Below are 19514 nucleotides of genomic sequence, written 5' to 3' on the forward strand. Positions count from 1 at the left end.
TTTCGACTGTTATAATCATTTTTTTAAATAAACTAATTTATTTAAACAAAAAAATTCATTTGCTCACCAGGTTTAAGATCCAATGATCCTAAAGACTCTGAATGCAAGAAGTAAAGGGTTGGGCCAACAGTAAATAGAACGTAATTATCATGACGCTCATCCAAGATAATGAGCACTAAATCTCCAACTTGGAAACTGAAAGAGAAAGTAACATAATATCAGTGATAAAATTGAAAATGACGTTTACTTTAATTACAGACAGTTTTGTTACGATGTGCCTTTTCATAATGCAAATGGGATATAACGTGAGGGACAGGTATTACGCAGACCGAATTGATTAGAACGGGAGATAGACACAAAAAGCTGGTGACATTTCGGGTCGAGACCCTTCTTCAGACGGGATAGAAGGGGATTTTGATTGGGAACTAGGGAATCACTTTAAAGTAGTTGGAAATTGACAATCAAAGAAAGCAAGCTGTCTTGGGTCTTAATCAGACACCATTGTCTCTTAAGAAGCCAGTTTCACCAAAGGTGACCACTGAAATTGACAAGAATCGCTTCTATAGACACTTAAGCATTTACTCTATCAAACAATATTAAGTACAGCATTTAGTATTTGAAGCATGCAGTAAAAAAAGTGTTTAAAAAACCCGTTATTTTTTAAAATCCTGTGGGAAAAATCACTTGATTATTTTGATCTGAAATGCTCAACACTTAGCTTTTTCCCTTTGACACAATTGTTTTGGTTTAGTTTAGACATACAGCATGGAAACAGGCCCTTCGGCCCACCAAGTCTACACTGACTACTGATCACCCTATCACACCAGGTCCATGTTATCCCACTTTTGCATCCTCTCGCTACACACCAGGGGCAATTTACAGGGGTCAATTAATCTACAAACCCGCATATCTTTGGGGTGCGGGAAGAAACCAAAGCACCTGGAGGAAACCAACATAGTCACAAGGCGAACATGCAAACTTGCACAGAAAGCACCCGAGGTGAGGCTCGAACCTGGGACTCTGCCGCTGTGAGGCAGCAGCTCTACCAGAGACGTGCCATTTATAATGTGTTTTTCCACACCACAGGTTTCCTAGGAACTTGTTATAGCAGACCTACATTATTCCCACAACACATGGGACAAAATCGCTTGAAGATGGGTCTCGACTCGAAACATCACCCATTCCTTCTCCCCAGAGATGCTGTCTGTCCCGCTGAGTTACTCCAGCATCTTGCGTCTAACTTCTCTCTCTATCATTACTATCAAGCCGTGGACAAAATTTGCCTTAATTAATTATGAAGAGCATACGAGGAACAGTACAAAATATACTTTAGGAAATAGATGCCAGCCCGCTGCAACTGCATGAAATGCTTGCTGGAACAGCATTTTACAAGCATATCCAAATAACCCATGAGATTAGATCTGTTGTATACCCTCATCTAGTTGATAATTTGTATTGTAGTACTACTGTACATAAGTGATCAGAACTGATTTAAAAACACAGACTGACAAAGGTTAAGCAATTCTGAATCACATAGTAAATAAATGGATTATTTTGGTGTTAGAAAATGCTCATCTACGTCAGATGCAATATTGTACTTCAAGTCTCAGTTAAATCAAAATCATTTTTTTCATAATCAATTGTAAGGCAATTCTGTTACAGGATGCTCAATGTTAACATAGATTTTCCCTAATTCATAAAAGGCTTACAACTGGCGTGTTAACTTGTTTGTTTGTTCTGTAAATGGTTAAAATTCAAACTAATTTCAAGTTTTAACAAAAAGTTTAGCTGCAAAATTTAGTCCTTTAATAATTTCTTTAATTTTGAGACTTCCCTCAATTTACATGACTGTAAATGTGCTTACAAGTTACTGCTGTGTTGTACTGAAGTGAAACACACCATCTGGTGGTTGAAATAAGAACTGATAAAACTAGTTCCTTTAAATCACATCCAAGTTCAAATGACAGATGGTACTGAAATTTCAATTCCTCTTCCATGTGATTGGGAGACAGCCAGTCATTACGCTAGGGTCTTGTTGAGGGTATTTTCGTGAAATATAAATGTACCATGAAGATGTACAGCATCCAGAAATCGTCACGTAATTCAGTGAAGTTGGGATTAAATATCTGATGTACTCTGATTAAATACATTATACCCTTAGACAGATAGATAGATAGGAAAACCTTTGAGGGATGTATGCCAAACACAAGCAAATGGGACTATTTTAGATGGGGCATCTTTGTCAGCATTGATGAGTTGGGCCATAGGGCCTGTTTCCATGCTCTAAGACTCTCCAAATTGTGGCTTATTGATTCTGAAATCACAATAATTACTGGCTGTCTGTCCAAAGTTAACAACCAAATTCTTGTATACAATTCAAACATTCCTGGAATAATTGAGCAACTTTTCACTTTAACCAAAGAATACTTACTCTCGAATTGCTATTTTGTCAGAGTGTCGGGAAGACACTGAGGACATGCTCTGAGACATCTGAAAAATCAAAGTCAAACAATTACCCCAAGAAAACTTCACAAAACGTATACAATAAACTAGTAATAGAACACAATGCTTGGTAACAAAGCACAAATATAGTAAATGCTTTCCCAAATTTGATCAGCAGATTTGTGTTGGTAGCTGCTGTCAGAAAATATACAGATCATGAAAATAAACCATGCAGAAAAGCTAACCCACAATTGAGCCGATTAAAAGTAATTTGTAGAAAACTTGAGGAAAAGCCCTTCAGGGACTGAGCTCCCAGGGCATACTGATATGTTTGTTAGTAAATCAAGTGGATGCTGTGCCCAACATCCAAAGCTTCATTAAATAATTCTCCAGAGGCCCTTGAATTGCAACATTCTTATTAATAGGTATAACACTGGTACTGAATGATTAGAAAAATTATAAATGAATATATTACAACTCTACAAATTATAACGCATGCTGCAAAGTACATTTTAAAATACATAATAAAATTATCAAATCCTATATTCCGCATGTTCAAAATTCATTCTACATTTAATTCTACTCTCAAATTTATTTGGTCCTTTTTTCACTATCATCTAGATCAGATTTTCTCACATTTCTGCAGTTATTTTTGTGTAGTCAGATTTGTTTATGGGATCGTTTTTACACTATTGGGAATTCTGAGCAAAATAGCATGAAAACTGGTAGTGGAAAAGTAATGAAGAGGGGGGAAAACCAATGCTTCCAGAGTCTATTCCTCATATTTTTTGGATAGGGCATAACTATTTCACAGGATCTCTTATCAACCAAGTCCCAAGATCCATTTTTGAATCAATTGTCTTGACCAGGAACGTGTGACACATACTAGTAGATCTAGTGATCAAGGATAAACTAGGTTTGAGCATAATTTAGCAGTTATTAGAATTTTTGGACCAATTGTATGTCTATCGCTTATTTGCCTGACGAAGAGTCATGGATAAATCTATTTGGACAGCTTATCGATAGGGTAGAAGCAACTCCTAAACAAATCACTTCAAAGTTCAAACCAAGGGAAATAAAGAAAGATATTGGGCTAAAGCTTTTAACTAACTTCTTGTATTTCTCCAAGCAGGTACACCAGGTTCAAAATTCCTATGCAAATGTTAAAAGTCCTGTTCCTATTGGCAGCTATTCACTGGCATTTTTCATATGGTGCTCTAACTACAGGTCCTTGAACAATGATGTATAGCAAAAATTGAAATATAATTATAAAATTATGTGAGGCAGTTGAAATTGAAAAAACTAGGACCTAGTCAACTTCTGGATTATAGACTGATGATGCAACACAAAAATGCCAGAGGAATATTGTCCATAAACAAATTTCAAGTTTGACTTATGAACAACGAGGTTGCCTATAGAGAGGAGGTGCACAGACTTTCTGAGTGGTGTGCTCACAACAATCTCTCTCTGAACACTAAAAAGACAAAGGAGATCATCACTGATTTCAGGCGACAGAGCGGAGCTTAGGCCACTGGAGATAGGGGGCGAGGAGGTGGAGAGGGTGCCTAATTTTAAATTTCTGGGGATCAACATCAGTGAGGATCTTAAATGGTCTGTGAACTCTGCTGTAGTTGTAAAAAAGGCGCAACAGAGACTTTACTTCCTCAGAACACTGAGGAAGGCCCATCTGTCTGCTAAACTGCTGGAGTCTTTCTACCGCTGTTCGGTAGAAAACATACTGACTTACTGCATAACTGCCTGGTTTGGGAACTGTTCAGCAGCTGACAGAGCAGCTCTCCAGAGGGTGATAAAAACTGCCCAGGGTATCATTGGACTCCCCCTGCCCCCTCTGGAGGACATTTACCACTCCAGATGCCGCAGCAGGACCTGTAATATCGTGAAAGACATTACACATCCTTGTCACCACCTTTTCACACTGCTGCCCTCAGGAAAAAGGTACAGGTCGCTAAAGTCACGCACTGCCAGACTCAAGAACAGCTTTTACCCATCAGCAATCTTGGAACTGAACTCTGTCTCGGGAGCGGGTTATGGGGAAGGAGGGGGGGTGGGAGACAGTGTTAATTGATGTAAATGTGAATCCATGGGTGGGTTTGGGGAGGGAGGGAGTGTAAAAAGTATGAGTATGTGAATGTTTGAAGTTCTTTTAAATGGAGACACAGTAATCTCGTTGTATGTGACACATGCAATGACAATAAAGCATTCTGATTCTGATTGTACGAAACTGTCACGAATGAATGAAAAGTCAAACATGTTCAATTTTTGCCAGAACTTCCTAAAGGTTCTTGTATGGCTTTCTTATTGTTACAACAATAATTGGAATTGTTACAAAATGGGAGTTAAATCAAAATCTGACATGCCCTAATAACAGACAAAAATCTTTATAAATAACATTTCATGCTTTTTTTAAATACTTTCAATTCAGGCCATGATAAATGTGAACACTTATTTAACAAATTTCATTATTTGAGAAGTAAAACAAATTACAAACATTGCCACAAGCATTATGATGTGTTGAACAAAATCATAAAGACCATGAAATTTAAAATAAAAACACTGCCGGCAACAGATTCAAATTATACGATAGAGTAACAAGTCTAGAGTTTTTTTCTTTTCATGAGGAAACATTCTCGTGTTAAGGTAAAAATCACTACTCATCATAAGAAATAATAAAATCGGCCATTCTAAACAAAACTAACACTGAAACCAAAATGCAGATGAGTAAAATGTAAATATTATGCGGAACAACACTACAAACATGCTATGTTCCTTAAATGAACCAACTAGAACATCAACCATGGATTCCAGAGAAAATGCTTCAAAAGTATTCCCCACAGCCAGTGTTCCAAAAGAAGGCAGCACAAAAATAACAAACATATGCACAAGCAAAATAATGCTTGAAGAATGCATGCATGCCATAATTACATTGCAAAATCACTGCCTAATAAGAATATTCATGGTGAGAAATAGAAATTTGTATTACCAGAAAGAATGTATATAATTATGTCCAAGTAATTCTGTAGAAATCATCATATACTCATCCATAAAATATTTTTTCCAGTCAAGAAGACACAGTTATGTGGTAATATTCTGTCATTACTAGCTCAGAATAAAGTAGCAAAAAAAATGGCTAATAACATTAAGAGCACTGCACTAAAGAAGGGAAGTTAAGACCTTTGAGTTACATCGTTATGTTATTTTTCTTTGGTCCTAAAAATGAAATCACACAAACTACCAATTGAGTACAACAACACAAAATGATCTGGTTTCCTTCCTCTGATCTCTTTTCATAACAACAAGTAGAATAACAATATCAAAATAATTAACTTAATGTTAAATAAATTCAGTAGCATTCAGTATTTTGTTATGTCAATAGACATTGGTTTGGAACTTCACATTCAGCAAGAGCCATGTGGATGACATTAACCTATTTCTTTTAATACTGTACAACTTCCAAAATAAATGTTCTTTACAATTTTAAAACATAACAATCTTCTCCAAATATGCAACAGTGGCTTGTAGCCAAAATATTAAGAGGATAACAGAAACATTCTGAATAAACATATAATAACTGCAAGCTTCCCATACTCCCTCAAAACTGGAACCATGCACATTTAGGGCAGTCAAGATTAATATTCTCTGCAAAATTTATTTGCAATGTTTCACTTACTTAAAAAACAAACATTACTCAAAGCAATACAATAATAATATTTTACAATTTTCCTATTTTATAGTTGCTGCATCTTAATATAACCCAGCATTGTCTAAAACAGGCTAATGCTGGTATATTTTGCACCAATTCCTTTATCCTCTCCAAGCTTTGATAAGAGCTTGAGAATTAAAACTGCTTACTGTAGGATATATTCCAGAATTATTCTGACAGCAATACATTGGACCAAATAAAAGTTTATTTGCTTTGTGGCCCAAACAGAATACATACCAATCTTTGATTTAATCGTTTATTCTCCTCTTCTTTCATTTGTAAAGTCTACGAGCAAGCAAAATAAATTTAATTTTTAAATTTGTAGCACTTTTAAAATGCAAGACGAATTGTTATTCAACTGGCTGCCAAGAGAAAAAAAGTACTTGAGTGAATAGATAAAAGGTCACCAAGTAGAAGCAAAAGTTTTAGACCAAGATAAATATATTAAATTATATTTATTAGCAGTTTTTCATTTTCATCCCGTCACTAAAGCAGCACCATTTGTTGAAGCATTATGAAATTGATGAGCTTTTCCTTTGACAATTTAAAGTCATCAAATATACTTAATATATTTCTCAAATCGGAGATCATTCACAGAACAAAATTAATGCACTTTTCAATGCAATTCTGCACTTAATTCAATTTCATACATTGGAAACTTTATTTCAAAGTAAATTTCTAGGTTAATAATGAGCAACAGGACCTTCAGAAAAATGTAATGCAAACTCTCAGATTGTTGAAAAGGAAAATGTTTGATGAAATAGGAAAATACAATATACTTAAAAATGAGGGATTAATAATTATGGCAACAAAAATATGGAAAGAATAGCATGCACAAAACAGGTTGTGACAAAATATTCCTGGAAAATCTAACAGGCAAAGTAATAAATATATAAATACTGCTGATCAGAGAAATCACAGTTTGAGAAGATAGCATTGTCTTTCAGCAAAGAGTAGCTGAATTGTACCACTTAGAAAAAATTGCAAAATTCCTAATGTTTGATGACTTCAGACAGTAACAATTGAAGTAAAAGCAAAACAAGATGAATAACACAAAGCTTATCTTTTGTACACCATGAGCATTCTTAGGCAAAAGACCCAGAGTCTGAAGAAGGGTTTCGGCCCGAAACGTTGCCTATTTCCTTCGCTCCATAGATGCTGCTGCACCCGCTGAGTTTCTCCAGCATTTTTGTGTAACAGTGAAATACCTTAATCTCAGAGCACGGAAAATACATAATAGATACAATAATAAATCGCAGTGAAGAAGAAATCATGCTTAATTTGAATGTCCAGGCTTTCAAACTCATGTAACACCCCCGAATGTTAGAAAGGAGAAAAAAGATAGATTCCAAAAAGGAGACACAATATGCATGGTAAGATAAATTGAAGCATGACTGTGTTAACTTTGTTACAATTAGAACTATTGCAATTAGTTTTCCCATCATATTCGCTACATGCTTTGTATAGATCTGATGATATATTCAGTGAAACGTGGCAATGTCTCCTTTATAATATGAAAATTCTTGCCTGTTCAAGAACACAAAACAAAGATTAAAATATTCCAGTGACAATGTAGGGGCAGGAAGAGAAAAATAATGTAATCAAACCAGTTAATAATGAATGGAGACTTTAAAAAAAAGTATATGGAATGACTGGTGTTTGCAGTATTTGGTATAACATGAATATATACAGCGCAACAAACCAATGGCACAATAATAAGAAAAACCCCTCCAGAACCCCTCAAATGAGCCATATGAAGTGAAAGCAAATGGAGGTCAGGTGCTTTTCTGTAAGCAATGAATCTCAGTCAGTTTCATTTGCAAAAGTTTGAACTGCACATTAACTACAAAAATCAAATCATAGCAAAATTGTGTCTAGTTACTTGATCAGTAAGAAAATCGCTATAGGGTAAAATTGCTTGCAACTATTATAGTCGATAAGAATTTTAATTTTCAAAACAAACAACAGTTTCACAGAGCATATGCAGTTAGCTAATAATATAAAAGAGGATAGCAACAGTTTTTTGTTATATAAAGAGTAAGAAAGAGGCAAGAGTGGACATTGGACCACTGGAAAATGATGCAGGAGAAGTGATAATGGAGAAAAAAAAAGAAATGGCAGAGTTGAATAACTTTTTTGCATCAGTCTTCACAGTGGAAGACACCAGCAATGTGCCTGAAATTTAAGAGAGTCAGGGGGTGGAAGTTAGTAGAGTGGCTATTACTAAGGAGAAGGTGCTTGGGAAGCTGAAAGGGCTGAAGGTGGATGTCACCTGGACTGGGTGGACTGCACGCTAGGGTTCTGAAAGAGGTGGTTTTAGAGATTGTGGATTGTGAAATATAGTGATATTTCAAGAATCACCCAAGTCAGAAGTAGTTCCAGATGATTGGAAAATTGACAATATTACCCTGCTGTACAAGAAGGGAGAAAAGTAGAATAGTGGGAATTATAGGCCGGTTAGTCTGCCTTCAGTGGTTGGTAGGATTTCAGAGTCCATTATAAAGGATGAGGTTACTGAGCACTTGATAAAATAGATCGGTCAGCATGGATTTGTGAAGGGGAGATCTCACCTGACAAATCTGCTGGAATTCTTTAAAGAAATAGTGAAAATGACAAAGGAGAGTCAGTGGATGTTGTTTACCGAGATTTTCAGAAAGCCTTTGATAAGGTGCCACACGTGGGGCTGCGAAGGAAAATGAGAGCTCATGGTATCAAAGGGCAGATACTAGCATGGATAGCAGGTTGGCTGGATGGCAGAAGGCAAAGAGAGGCAATAAAGGGGGCTATTTCTGGTTGGCTGCCATTGACTAGTGGAGTTCCGCAGTGGTCACTACTCTTCACATTGTATATTATTGATTTGGATGTGGGGACTGAAGGCATTGTGGCCAAGTTTGCAGATGTTATGAAATTAGGTGGAAGGGCAGGTAGTGCAGAGAAAGCAGGGAATCTGCAGAAGAAGGTTGGGAGAGTGGGTAGAGAAGTGGCAGATGGAATATAGCGTAGCAAAGTGTGGAGTCATGCATTTTGGTGGTAGGAATAAAGGCGTAGACTATCTGCAAGAAGGCGAGCAATGCTAGCATTTATCTCAAGAGGGCTAAATGCAAAAACAGGAATGTAATGCTGTGGCTCTATAAGACGCTGGTCAGGCCACATTTGGAGTATTGTGAGCAATGTTGGGCACCATATCTTAGGAAGGATGTGCTGGCCCTGGAGAGGGCCCAGAGGAGGTTTACAAGATTGATCCCAGGAATTAGTAGGTTAACTTATGATGAGCATTTGACAGCACTGGGCTTACACTCACTAGGGTTTAGAAGAACGAAGGGGAAACTCATTGAAACATACCGAATAGTGAAAGGCCTGGATAGAGTGGATGTGGAGAGGATGCTTCCACTTGTTGGAGAATCTAGGGCTAGAGGTCATAGCCTCAGAATGAAATGATGTTCCTTAGGAAGGAGATGAGAAGAAATGTATTTAGTCAGAGGGTGATGAATCTGTGGAATTCTTTGCCAAGTCAATTGATATTTTTTAAAGCACAAATAGATAGATTCTTGATTAGTACAGGTGTCAGGGGTTATGGGGAGAAAGCAGGAGAACGGGATTAGGAGGGAGAGATAGATCAGCCATGATTGAATGGCAGCGTAGACTTGACGGGCCAAATGGCCTAATTCTGCTCCTATTACTTATGACCTTTTGAACATTAACTTCAGAAATCCTTACATTAACTTCCTCATCCTAGGGAGCCTTTTGAACTTAATTTTATTTGAATTATTAAATAAGTGTGAACAGCAAAGTTAGGAGCCACGAACCGATTCACAACATTGCTTCATATAGATGTGATGAAATGGCCAGTGCCACTTGTGGCAACGTATCCTTGAACAGGCAAGAATTTTCTTTATATCATAACAAAGAATACCACAACACAAAGGTCAACATATTTCAGTGACAAGAACTAGCAAGACCAAGGAACTGATTGTTGACTTCAGGGAGGGAAAATCAAGTGGCATGGTCACCTTGCCTGGTACATCATGGGAATCTACTTCCCCACCAACGAGATCTATAGAAATTGCAGCTAATATAATCATCGACCCACACCTCCCTGGCCACACTCTTATCTCACTGCTACTATCAGGAAGCTGGTACAGGAGCCTACGTTGCATTACCCTAGATTCATGAGCTTCTTCTCATCAACCATCACTTTTTAATGGAACAGAAGTGGCGCAAAGCATTCTGCACATATGAATATAGCAAAAAGTAATGCTAGGTTAGAAATAACAGTAATAGAACAAGGGTTACTTCTTATTTTCATATTCAGGAGCATAACTGGCATGCGAGAGGAAACCAGAGCACCCCGTGGAAACCTACAAGTTCATAAGAGCAAATTGCAAATTCCAAACGAACAGCAACAGAGGGCAAAAAATGAATTTGTGGCTGCTGGAGATGAAACACCTCTGCATTACACAAGCAGACTCTGCCGCTCTTCATACACAGATATTAAAACTTAAGAGAGAGGTAACCTATCAATATTAATATTACATCTCAAAGACATTAAAAAACTGCAAATGGTGGAATCTCAAGCAAAAAAAAGAAAAATCAACTGCTGGAAGAACTCAGCAAGTCAAGCAGCATCTGCGGAGGTAGAGTGATGGAAGACATTTCAGGTCGAGATCGTCCATGGCTACTGAAGTACACATGTTCAAGCTGTGAGATACTGAGACTGAAAATATTTAGAATACTACAACATGGGCTTATAGCCTTGAATAACAACAAATTTGACGTGCTGAATAAACCACAATTGCTTGTTCGTAGAAAAAAATGTCACAGCGTAAAGGTTTTTGCCATTACCAAGACTTTTCTTCAGATCATGTTTCACTGTGACAAAATTATGTAACTTACACTTTGTAAATATTTTAATGCTTACAACAAAATTGTTGCAACATTGAAGAATTAAAAAATCAAGGAGGTAGTCACATTGAACACTATAAAAGCGTTGCTGTTATGAGTCTTGTGAACAATCCAATTACATTATCTTTCAATTTCACAGAAACTATTCAGGTTTCCCCAAGTGTACCATCCACAACTGACCCATTAAAATTTTCCCGAATTATTTTAGGAGAACATTTGCATACATATCCACGCACCACCCTTCAAGAATCACTCCACATAATTCTATTGGCAACCTTGCAACTTTTTCCTTTGTTTTATTTTTAATCAAATATCATCTATTGATTTCTTGTTTCATTTGTGCAGGTTGTGCAGGTCATTTGGGGAAGTCCAGGACAAGGGGTCACAGCTTAAGGATAAGGGGGAAATCCTTTAAAACCGAGATGAGAAGAACTTTTTTCACACAGAGAGTGGTGAATCTCTGGAACTCCCTGCCACAGAGGGTAGTCGAGGCCAGTTCATTGGCTATATTTAAGAGGGAGTTAGATGTGGCCCTTGTGGCTAAGGGGATCAGAGGGTATGGAGAGAAGGCAGGTACGGGATACTGAGTTGGATGATCAGCCATGATCATATTGAATGGCGGTGCAGGCTCGAAGGGCCGAATAGCCTACTCCTGCACCTAATTTCTATGTTTCTATGTAAGCCATACATCCAACCCCACAACAGCTGTTCCATGTAGCAGTTGGAAAAGGAATAAACATATGTGTTTTCCGTGAAGGTCGGAGAGAATCAGCAGCCAGAAGCAGCGAGAGCTAGTATTTGGCCGGAATAGGTGATGATTTAAAAAGAGCGTCAAAGGCCCAGGTTCGAGTAATTTACAATTTAGCCCAAAGTAGTTGATTAGGTAACAGATAAAGAGGTACAGCTGTAGTGGAGCGGCCTTGTTGAGGTGAAGGTGAGTAAAGTGTGAGTCTTCAGCAAGGAGGCGACACTTGATGGAAATTTGTGATTTTTGTCCACTGAAGAAATGGCAGGCAAGTTGGTGCAGTGTGTTTCCTGCAGGATGCGGGAAGTCAGGAACACCGCTGGAACTTCTGGAAACTCTACCTGCAGAAATTGCGTCCAGGTGCAGCTCCTGAATGAATGTGTTGGGGAACTAGAGAAGCAGCTGGATAACCTCAGTGCCACCCGGGAAAACGAGAGTTTCCTGGACTGGACATGCAGTGAGGTTGTCATGCCAAGGATGCAGGAAGAGCAAAGGTGGGTGACTGTGAGAAAGGGGAGTAAATGTGGAGTGCAGGAGACCCCGGTGGCTGTGCCAAATGAAACCAGGTACACCCTCTTGGGAGCTATCGGGGCAGACGGTGGTTCCAGTCTGAGCGGCAGGCAGGTCGGTGGCTCCAATCTTAACGATGGGACTCGACTGGCGAGACCCACGTCGGGCATAGCCATAGTGGTGGGTGACTCCATTGTCCGAGGTGCGGACTGGAGATTCTGTGGCGGCAGGCGAGATTCGAGGATGGTCTGTTGCCTCTCTGGTGCCAAGGATCAAGATGTCACGGACAGACCAGAACACCTGGTGAACAGCCGGAAGTTGTTATGCATTTGGGCACAAACGACATAGGGAAGACGAGGAAGGAGGTTCTGCAACGTGAATTTAGAGAGTTAGGAAGACTGAGAAGCAGGATTTCCAGGGTGGTTATCTCTGGATTGCTTCCTGTACCTTGTGCTGGTGAGGGTAGGAACAGGAAGATAGGGGATCTGAATGTGTGGCTGGAGGGCTGTTGCAGGGAGCGGGGATTTAGATTTATAGACCACTGGGATCTCTTCGGTTAGGGGTGACCTGTACAAAAGGGACGGGTTACACCTTAACAGGAGGGCGAGCAATGTTCTTGCAGGCAGGTTTGCTAGTTCCACACGTGTTGGTTTAAACTAAATAGTGGGGGGGGAGGGGTTGACAAATTGGGAGGGTAAAGATGGAGTTAAAGGGGAAGCGAGTACAGGAAAAGACTCCCAAGTTAATGGGAAGGAAAGTTTGAGTAGGGATAAGAGAAAAAGATCAGGGCCAATAGTGACCGGTGTGAGAGGGGAGGTAAATACCAAAGTTAAAGTGTTGTATATGAATACGCAAAGTATAAGAAATAAAGTGGAAGAGCTTGAGGCTCAGTTAGAAATTGGCAAGTATTATGTTGTGGGAATTACAGAGACATGGCTGCAAAAGGACCAGGGCTGGGAACTGAATATTGAGGGGTATCGAAAAGTCAGACAGGTGGGCAGTGGGGGTGGGGTAGCCCTGTTGGGAAGGAATGAAATTCAGTTCCTTGCGAAGGGTGACATAGAATCAGGAGATGTAGAGTAAGTATGGACAGAACTGAGGAATTGCAAGGGTAAAAAGCCACTCATGGTAGTTATCTACAGGCCCCCAAAACGTAGCCTGGATATGGGGTGCAGGTTGAATCAAGAGTTAAAATGGGCATGTTGTAAAGGTAATGCCATGGTGATTATAACCATATAACCATATAACAATTACAGCACGGAAACAGGCCATCTCGACCCTTCCAGTCCGTGCCGAACACAGGGAGACTTCATGGGAGACTTCAACATGGGAGACTTCAACATGCAGGTAGACTGGGAAAATCAGGTTGGTACTGGATCCCAAGAAAGGGAGTTTGTGGAGAGCCTCCAGGATGGATTATTCGAGCAGCTTGCACTGGAGCCTATCATGGAGAAGGCAATTCTGGATTTAGTATTGTGTAATGAACTTGATTTGATCAGGGTACTTTGATCCAGAAGTGGCTGCGCTGCCCAAGCAGCTGCGGCTCGCCTGCAGTCCGTCGTTCTTTTTCTTTTTTTGGTTTTCTTTTGTCTTGTTGGACGTATGTTTTAGTTTATTTTTAGTTGTGTATGTGTGGGGGGCAGGGAAAACTTTTTTAGTCTCTTCCTTCAGGGGGAGATGAGACCTTTTCTTTGTCGGATTTCCGTCTCCGTCTGCGCTGAGGCCTAATCGAGGAGCTGGCGGCCTCCAACTGGAGCCGACCACGAGGCGCCGGAGGCAGAGCCAGGACTCACCATCGCGAAGCTGGCCGACTTCGGGGCTGTGGTGGCTCTGCGGCGGCGGCCCGACTTCGGAGCCTCGAAGGCTTTGGCCGCGGGCCCAGTGGACGACAACATCGGGAGCTCGCAGGTCCCAGGTTGGTGACTGATTCTCCGAAGCTCCCACAACAGCTTCTTCTGCTGGACTGGAGGGTGGTAGCTTCATCCACGGAGCCTCGGAGTTTGAATAATTTCGTTCAAACTAAAAGTTTGAATGAAAATAAAGGATACTTTACTTTATACTTCAAGGTAAAGCAGCCATTAGGAGGTAGTGACCATAATATGATATGTTTTAATCTACAATTTGAGAGGGAGAGGGGAAAATCGGAAGTGTCAGTATCACAGCTGAGCAAAGGGGACAGTGGAGGCTTGAGGGAGCAGCTGGCCAAAGTTGACTGGAAAGAGACCGTAGCAGGGATGACAGTGGAACAACAATGGCAGGTATTTTGGGGAATAATTCAGAGGGTGCAGGATCAGTTCATTCCAAAGAGGAAGAAAGATTCTAAGGGGAGTAAGATGTGACCATAGCTGACAAGGGAAGTCAAGGACAGTATAAAAATAAAAGAGAAGAAATATAACATAGCAAAGATGAGCGGGAAGCCAGAGGATTGGGAAACTTTTAAAGAGCAAAAGAAGAAAACTAAAAAGGCAATACGGAGAGAAAAGATGAGGTACGAAGGTAAGCTAGCCAAGAATATAAAGGAGGAGAGTAAAAGCTTCTTTAGGTATGTGAAGAGGAAAAAATTAGTTAAGCCAAATGTGGGTCCCTTGAAGACAGAAACAGATGAATTTATTATGGGGACCAAGGAAATAGCAGACGAGTTGAACGAGTTGGATCTGTCTTCACTAAGGAAGACACAAACAATCTCCCAAATGTACTAGTGGCGAGAGGACCTAGGGCAGGGGTCGGCAACCTTGTTCTGCATAGGGGCCGGGACGCATGTCTGTGAGCGGATGGCGGGCCACATCTATCACGTGTACACATGGATCCCGCCCCGGATGACAGGCATCAAATCACATGTTCACAGAAGGTAGACAAAAATGCTGGAGAAACTCCGCAGGTGAGGCAGCCTCATGCAATCCTTGCATGTCTCACCCGCTGAGTTCCTCCAGCATTTTTTGTCTACCTTCAATTTTCCCAGCATCTGCAGTTCTTTCATAAACGTGTTCACAGAAGGTGCGTGGCCGTGCCGGCGGCTTTGCGCATGATGCGGTACAGCTAGAGCTCGGCCGTGCTCAGGGTGACCGGCTGCTGTTCAGGGAGCACGGCCGCTGCTCGGGGCACTTGGCTGCTGCTTGGGGCGCCCGGGCGCTGCTGCTCGGGGCGCCCGGGCGCTGCTGCTCTGGGCGCCCGACGGGCCGGATGATTACATGAAAACATCTGCCTGCGGGCCAGATGATTTCGGGTTACGGGCCACATTCGGCCCGGGGGCCGTAGGTTGCAGATCCCTGACCTAGGATGTCGGAGGAACTGAGGGAAATTCACATTAGGCAGGAAATGGTGTTGGGTAGACTGATGAGACTGAAGGCTGATAAATCCCCAGGGCCTGATGGTCTGCATCCCAGGGTACTTAAGTGGCTCTAGAAATCGTTGACGCATTGGTGATCATTTTCCAATGTTCTATAGATTCAGGATCAGTATTTTAAGAAAGGGGGGGGAGAAAAAACAGGGAATTATAGGCCAGTTAGCCTGACATCGGTGGTGGGGAAGATGCTGGAGTCAATTATAAAAGATGAAATAACGACACATTTGGATAGCAGTAACAGGATCGGTCCGAGTCAGTTTGGATATACGAAGGGTAAATCATGCTTGACTAATCTTCTGGAATTTTTTGAGGATGTAACTAGGAAAATGGACAAGGGAAAGCCAGTGGATATAGTGTACCTGGACTTTCAGAAAGCCTTTGATAAGGTCCCACATAGGAGATTAGTGGGCAAAATTAGAGCACATGGAATTGGGGGTAGGGCACTGACATGGATAGAAAATTGGTTGGCAGACAGGAAACAAAGAGTAGGGATTAACGGGTCCATTTCAGAATGGAAGGCAGTGAATAGCCGGGTACCGCAAGGTTCAGTGCTGGGACCGCAGCTATTTACAATATACATTTAATGATTTAGATGAAGGGATTAAGAGTAACAATAGTAAATTTGCAGATGACACAAAGCTGGGTGGCAGTGTGAACTGTGAGGATGCTATGAGGATGCAGGGTGACTTGGACAGATTGGGTGAGTGGGCAGATGCATGGCAGATGTAGTTTAACATGGATAAAAATGAGGTTATCCACTTTGGTGGCAAGAACAGGAAGGCAGATTATCTGAGTGGTGTCATGTTTGGAAAAGGGGAAGTACAACGAGATCTGGGGGTCCTTGTTCATCAGTCACTGAAAGTAAGCATGCAGGTTCAGCAGGCAATGAAGAAAGCTAATGGCATGTTGGCCTTCATAACAAGAAGAGCTGAGTATAGGAGCAAAGAGGTCCTTCTGCATTTGTAGAGCCCTCGTGAGACCACATCTGGAGTATTGTGTGCAGTTTTGGTCTCCAAATTTGAGGAAGAACATTCTTGCTATTGAGGGAGTGCAGCGTATGTTCACAAGGTTAATTCCCGGGATGGCGGGACTGTCATATGCTGAAAGAAGAGCGACTGGGCTTGTATACACTGGAATTTAGAAGGATGAATGGGATTTATTGAAACATATAACATTATTAAGGGATTGGACACGCTAGAGACAGGAAACATGTTCCCGATGTTGGGGGAGTCCTGAACCAGGGGCCATAGTTTAAGAATAAGGGGGAGGCCATTTAGAATGGAGATGAGGAAATACTTTTTAACCCACAGTTGTGAATCTGTGGAATTCTCTGCCTCTGAAGGCAGTGGAGGCAAATTCTCTGGATGCTTTCTAGAGAGTTAGATGGAGATCTTAAAGATAGCTGAGCAAAGGATATGGGGGAAAAGGCAGGAACAGGGTACTGATTGTGGATGATCAACCATGATCACAGTGAATGGCGGTGCGGGCTCGAAGGGCCGAATGGCCCACTCCTGCACCTATTGTCTATTGTAATAGACCATAGCTATTTCCATCCAATGTCCATTATTAGCAGGCCTTCACAATAATCTGTTGTGAACTAGTTCAGTACATGCAATTCATTGCATTTTATCGAGTGGAAACAAGTAATGTTGTTCATAAAAGCGAGACTGATCAGATATTCAAAGTGCAATATCTGGCAACTTTACAGAACAAATGATCTAAGCAACAAAAATGCTTTGATGTCTTTCATCTTCAGGAATTCCAAAATATTTTCATATCAAATGATTTAAGTTTGCTGTGCAATCACAAATACCTGGGCAATTGGGGAGCCAATTATATACAGCTTGCTTGCACACAGTAAATATGACCAGGGATAGAAAAGTGCAGCTGAGAAGACGTTAAGATTCATAGTCAGAGTAAACAATGTACATTTTGTACTCACCACATAGAAAATAGGTGCAGGAGTAGGCCATTCGGCCCTTCGAGCCTGCACCGCCATTCAATATGATCATGGCTGATCATCCAACTCAGTATCCTGTACCTGCCTTCTCTCCATACCCCCTGATCCCTTTAGCCACAAGGGCCACATCTAACTCCCTCTTAAATATAGCCAATGAACTGGCCTCAACTACCTTCTGTGTCAGAGAATTCCAGAGATTCACCACTCTCTGTGTGAAAAATGTTTTCCTCATCTCGGTCCTAAAAGATTTCCCCCTTATCCTTAAACTGTGACCCCTTGATCTGGACTTCCCCAACATCGGGAACAATCTTCCTGCATCTAGCCTGTCCAACCCCTTAAGTTTCTATAAGATCCCCCCTCAATCTTCTAAATTCTAGCGAGTGCAAGCCGAGTCTATCCAGTCTTTCTTCATATGAAAGTCCTGACATCCCAGGAATCAGTCTGGTGAACCTTCTCTGTACTCCCTCTATGACAATAATGTCCTTCCTCAGATTAGGAGACCAAAACTGTACGCAATACTCCAGGTGTGGTCTCACCAAGACCCTGTACAACTGCAGTAGAACCTCCCTGCTCCTATACTCAAATCCTTTTGCTATGAATGCTAACATACCATTCGCCTTCTTCACTGCCTGCTGCACCTGCATGCCTAATTTTAATGACTGGTGTACCATGACACCCAGGTCTCGTTGCATCTCCCCCTTTCCTAATCGGCCACCATTCAGATAATAGTCTACTTTCCTGTTTCTGCCACCAAAGTGGATAACCTCACATTTATCCACATTATACTGCATCTGCCATGCATTTGCCCACTCACCCAGCCTATCCAAATCACCTTGCAGCCTCCTAGCATCCTCCACACAGCTAACACTGCCTCCCAGCTTTGTGTCATTCGCAAATTTGGAGATGTTGCATTCAATTCCCTCGTCCAAATCATTAATATATATCGTAAATAGCTGGGGTCCCAGCACTGAGCCTTGCGGTACCCCACTAGTCACTGCCTGCCATTCTGAAAAGGACCCGTTTACTCCTGCTCTTTGCTTCCTGTCTGCCAGCCAGTTCTCTATCCACATTAATACTGAACCCCCAATACCGTGTGCTTTAAGTTTGTATACTAATCTCTTATGTGGGACCTTGTCGAAAGCATTCTGAAAGTCCAGATATAACACATCCACTGGTTCTCCCTTATCCACTCTACTAGTTACATTCTCGAAAAATTCTATAAGATTCGTCAGACATGATTTACCTTTCATAAATCCATGCTGACTTTGTCCAATGATTTCACCACTTTCCAAATGTGCTGCTATCCCATCTTTAATAACTGATTCTAGCAGTTTCCCCACTACCGACAGTACACTAACTGGTCTGTAATTCCCCGTTTTCTCTCTCCCTCCCTTTTTAAAAAGTGGGGTTACATTAGCTACCCTCCAATCCTCAGGAACTACTCCAGAATCTAAAGAGTTTTGAAAAATTATCACTAATGCATCCACTATTTCTGGGGCTACTTCCTTAAGTACTCTGGGATGCAGCCTATCTGGCCCTGGGGATTTATCAGCCTTTAATCCATTCAATTTACCTAACACCACTTCCCGGCTAACCTGGATTTCACTCAGTTCCTCCATCTCATTTGACCCCCGGTCCCCTGCTATTTCCGGCAGATTATTTATGTCTTCCTTAGTGAAGACAGAACCAAAGTAGTTATTCAATTGGTCTGCCATGTCCTTGTTCCCCATGATCAATTCACCTGTTTCTGACTGCAAGGGACCTACATTTGTTTTAACTAATCTTTTTCTCTTCACCATTATATAGGCAGGTATGTGGCCCTTGGAATCCTTAACATAAAATCTATACCTTTGAAAACTTATGCAATTAGGTCAAACATGGATAAGGAAAC

The 19514-nt window shown here is 41.0% G+C and overlaps 1 protein-coding gene across 6 annotated transcripts in view; it reads right to left on the bottom strand.

Moving 5' to 3' along the window:
• rb1cc1 (RB1 inducible coiled-coil 1) overlaps positions 1–19514 on the bottom strand; it is a 164141-nt gene that overhangs the window by 18840 nt on the left and 125787 nt on the right. For 4 of the 6 annotated variants that reach the window (XM_033019721.1, XM_033019718.1, XM_033019719.1 and 1 more), the window contains 3 exons: positions 6401–6448; positions 2432–2490; positions 68–195 (listed from right to left, as the gene is read on the bottom strand). In XM_033019721.1, coding sequence (XP_032875612.1) covers positions 68–195; positions 2432–2490; positions 6401–6448 — 235 coding nt within the window. The remainder of the gene's footprint in view (positions 1–67; positions 196–2431; positions 2491–6400; positions 6449–19514) is intronic. The other 2 variants (XM_033019723.1, XM_033019722.1) reach the window with 1 other exon arrangement.

Source organism: Amblyraja radiata, chromosome 4 (assembly GCF_010909765.2).
Source record: "Amblyraja radiata isolate CabotCenter1 chromosome 4, sAmbRad1.1.pri, whole genome shotgun sequence".
Classification (NCBI taxonomy): domain Eukaryota; kingdom Metazoa; phylum Chordata; class Chondrichthyes; order Rajiformes; family Rajidae; genus Amblyraja; species Amblyraja radiata.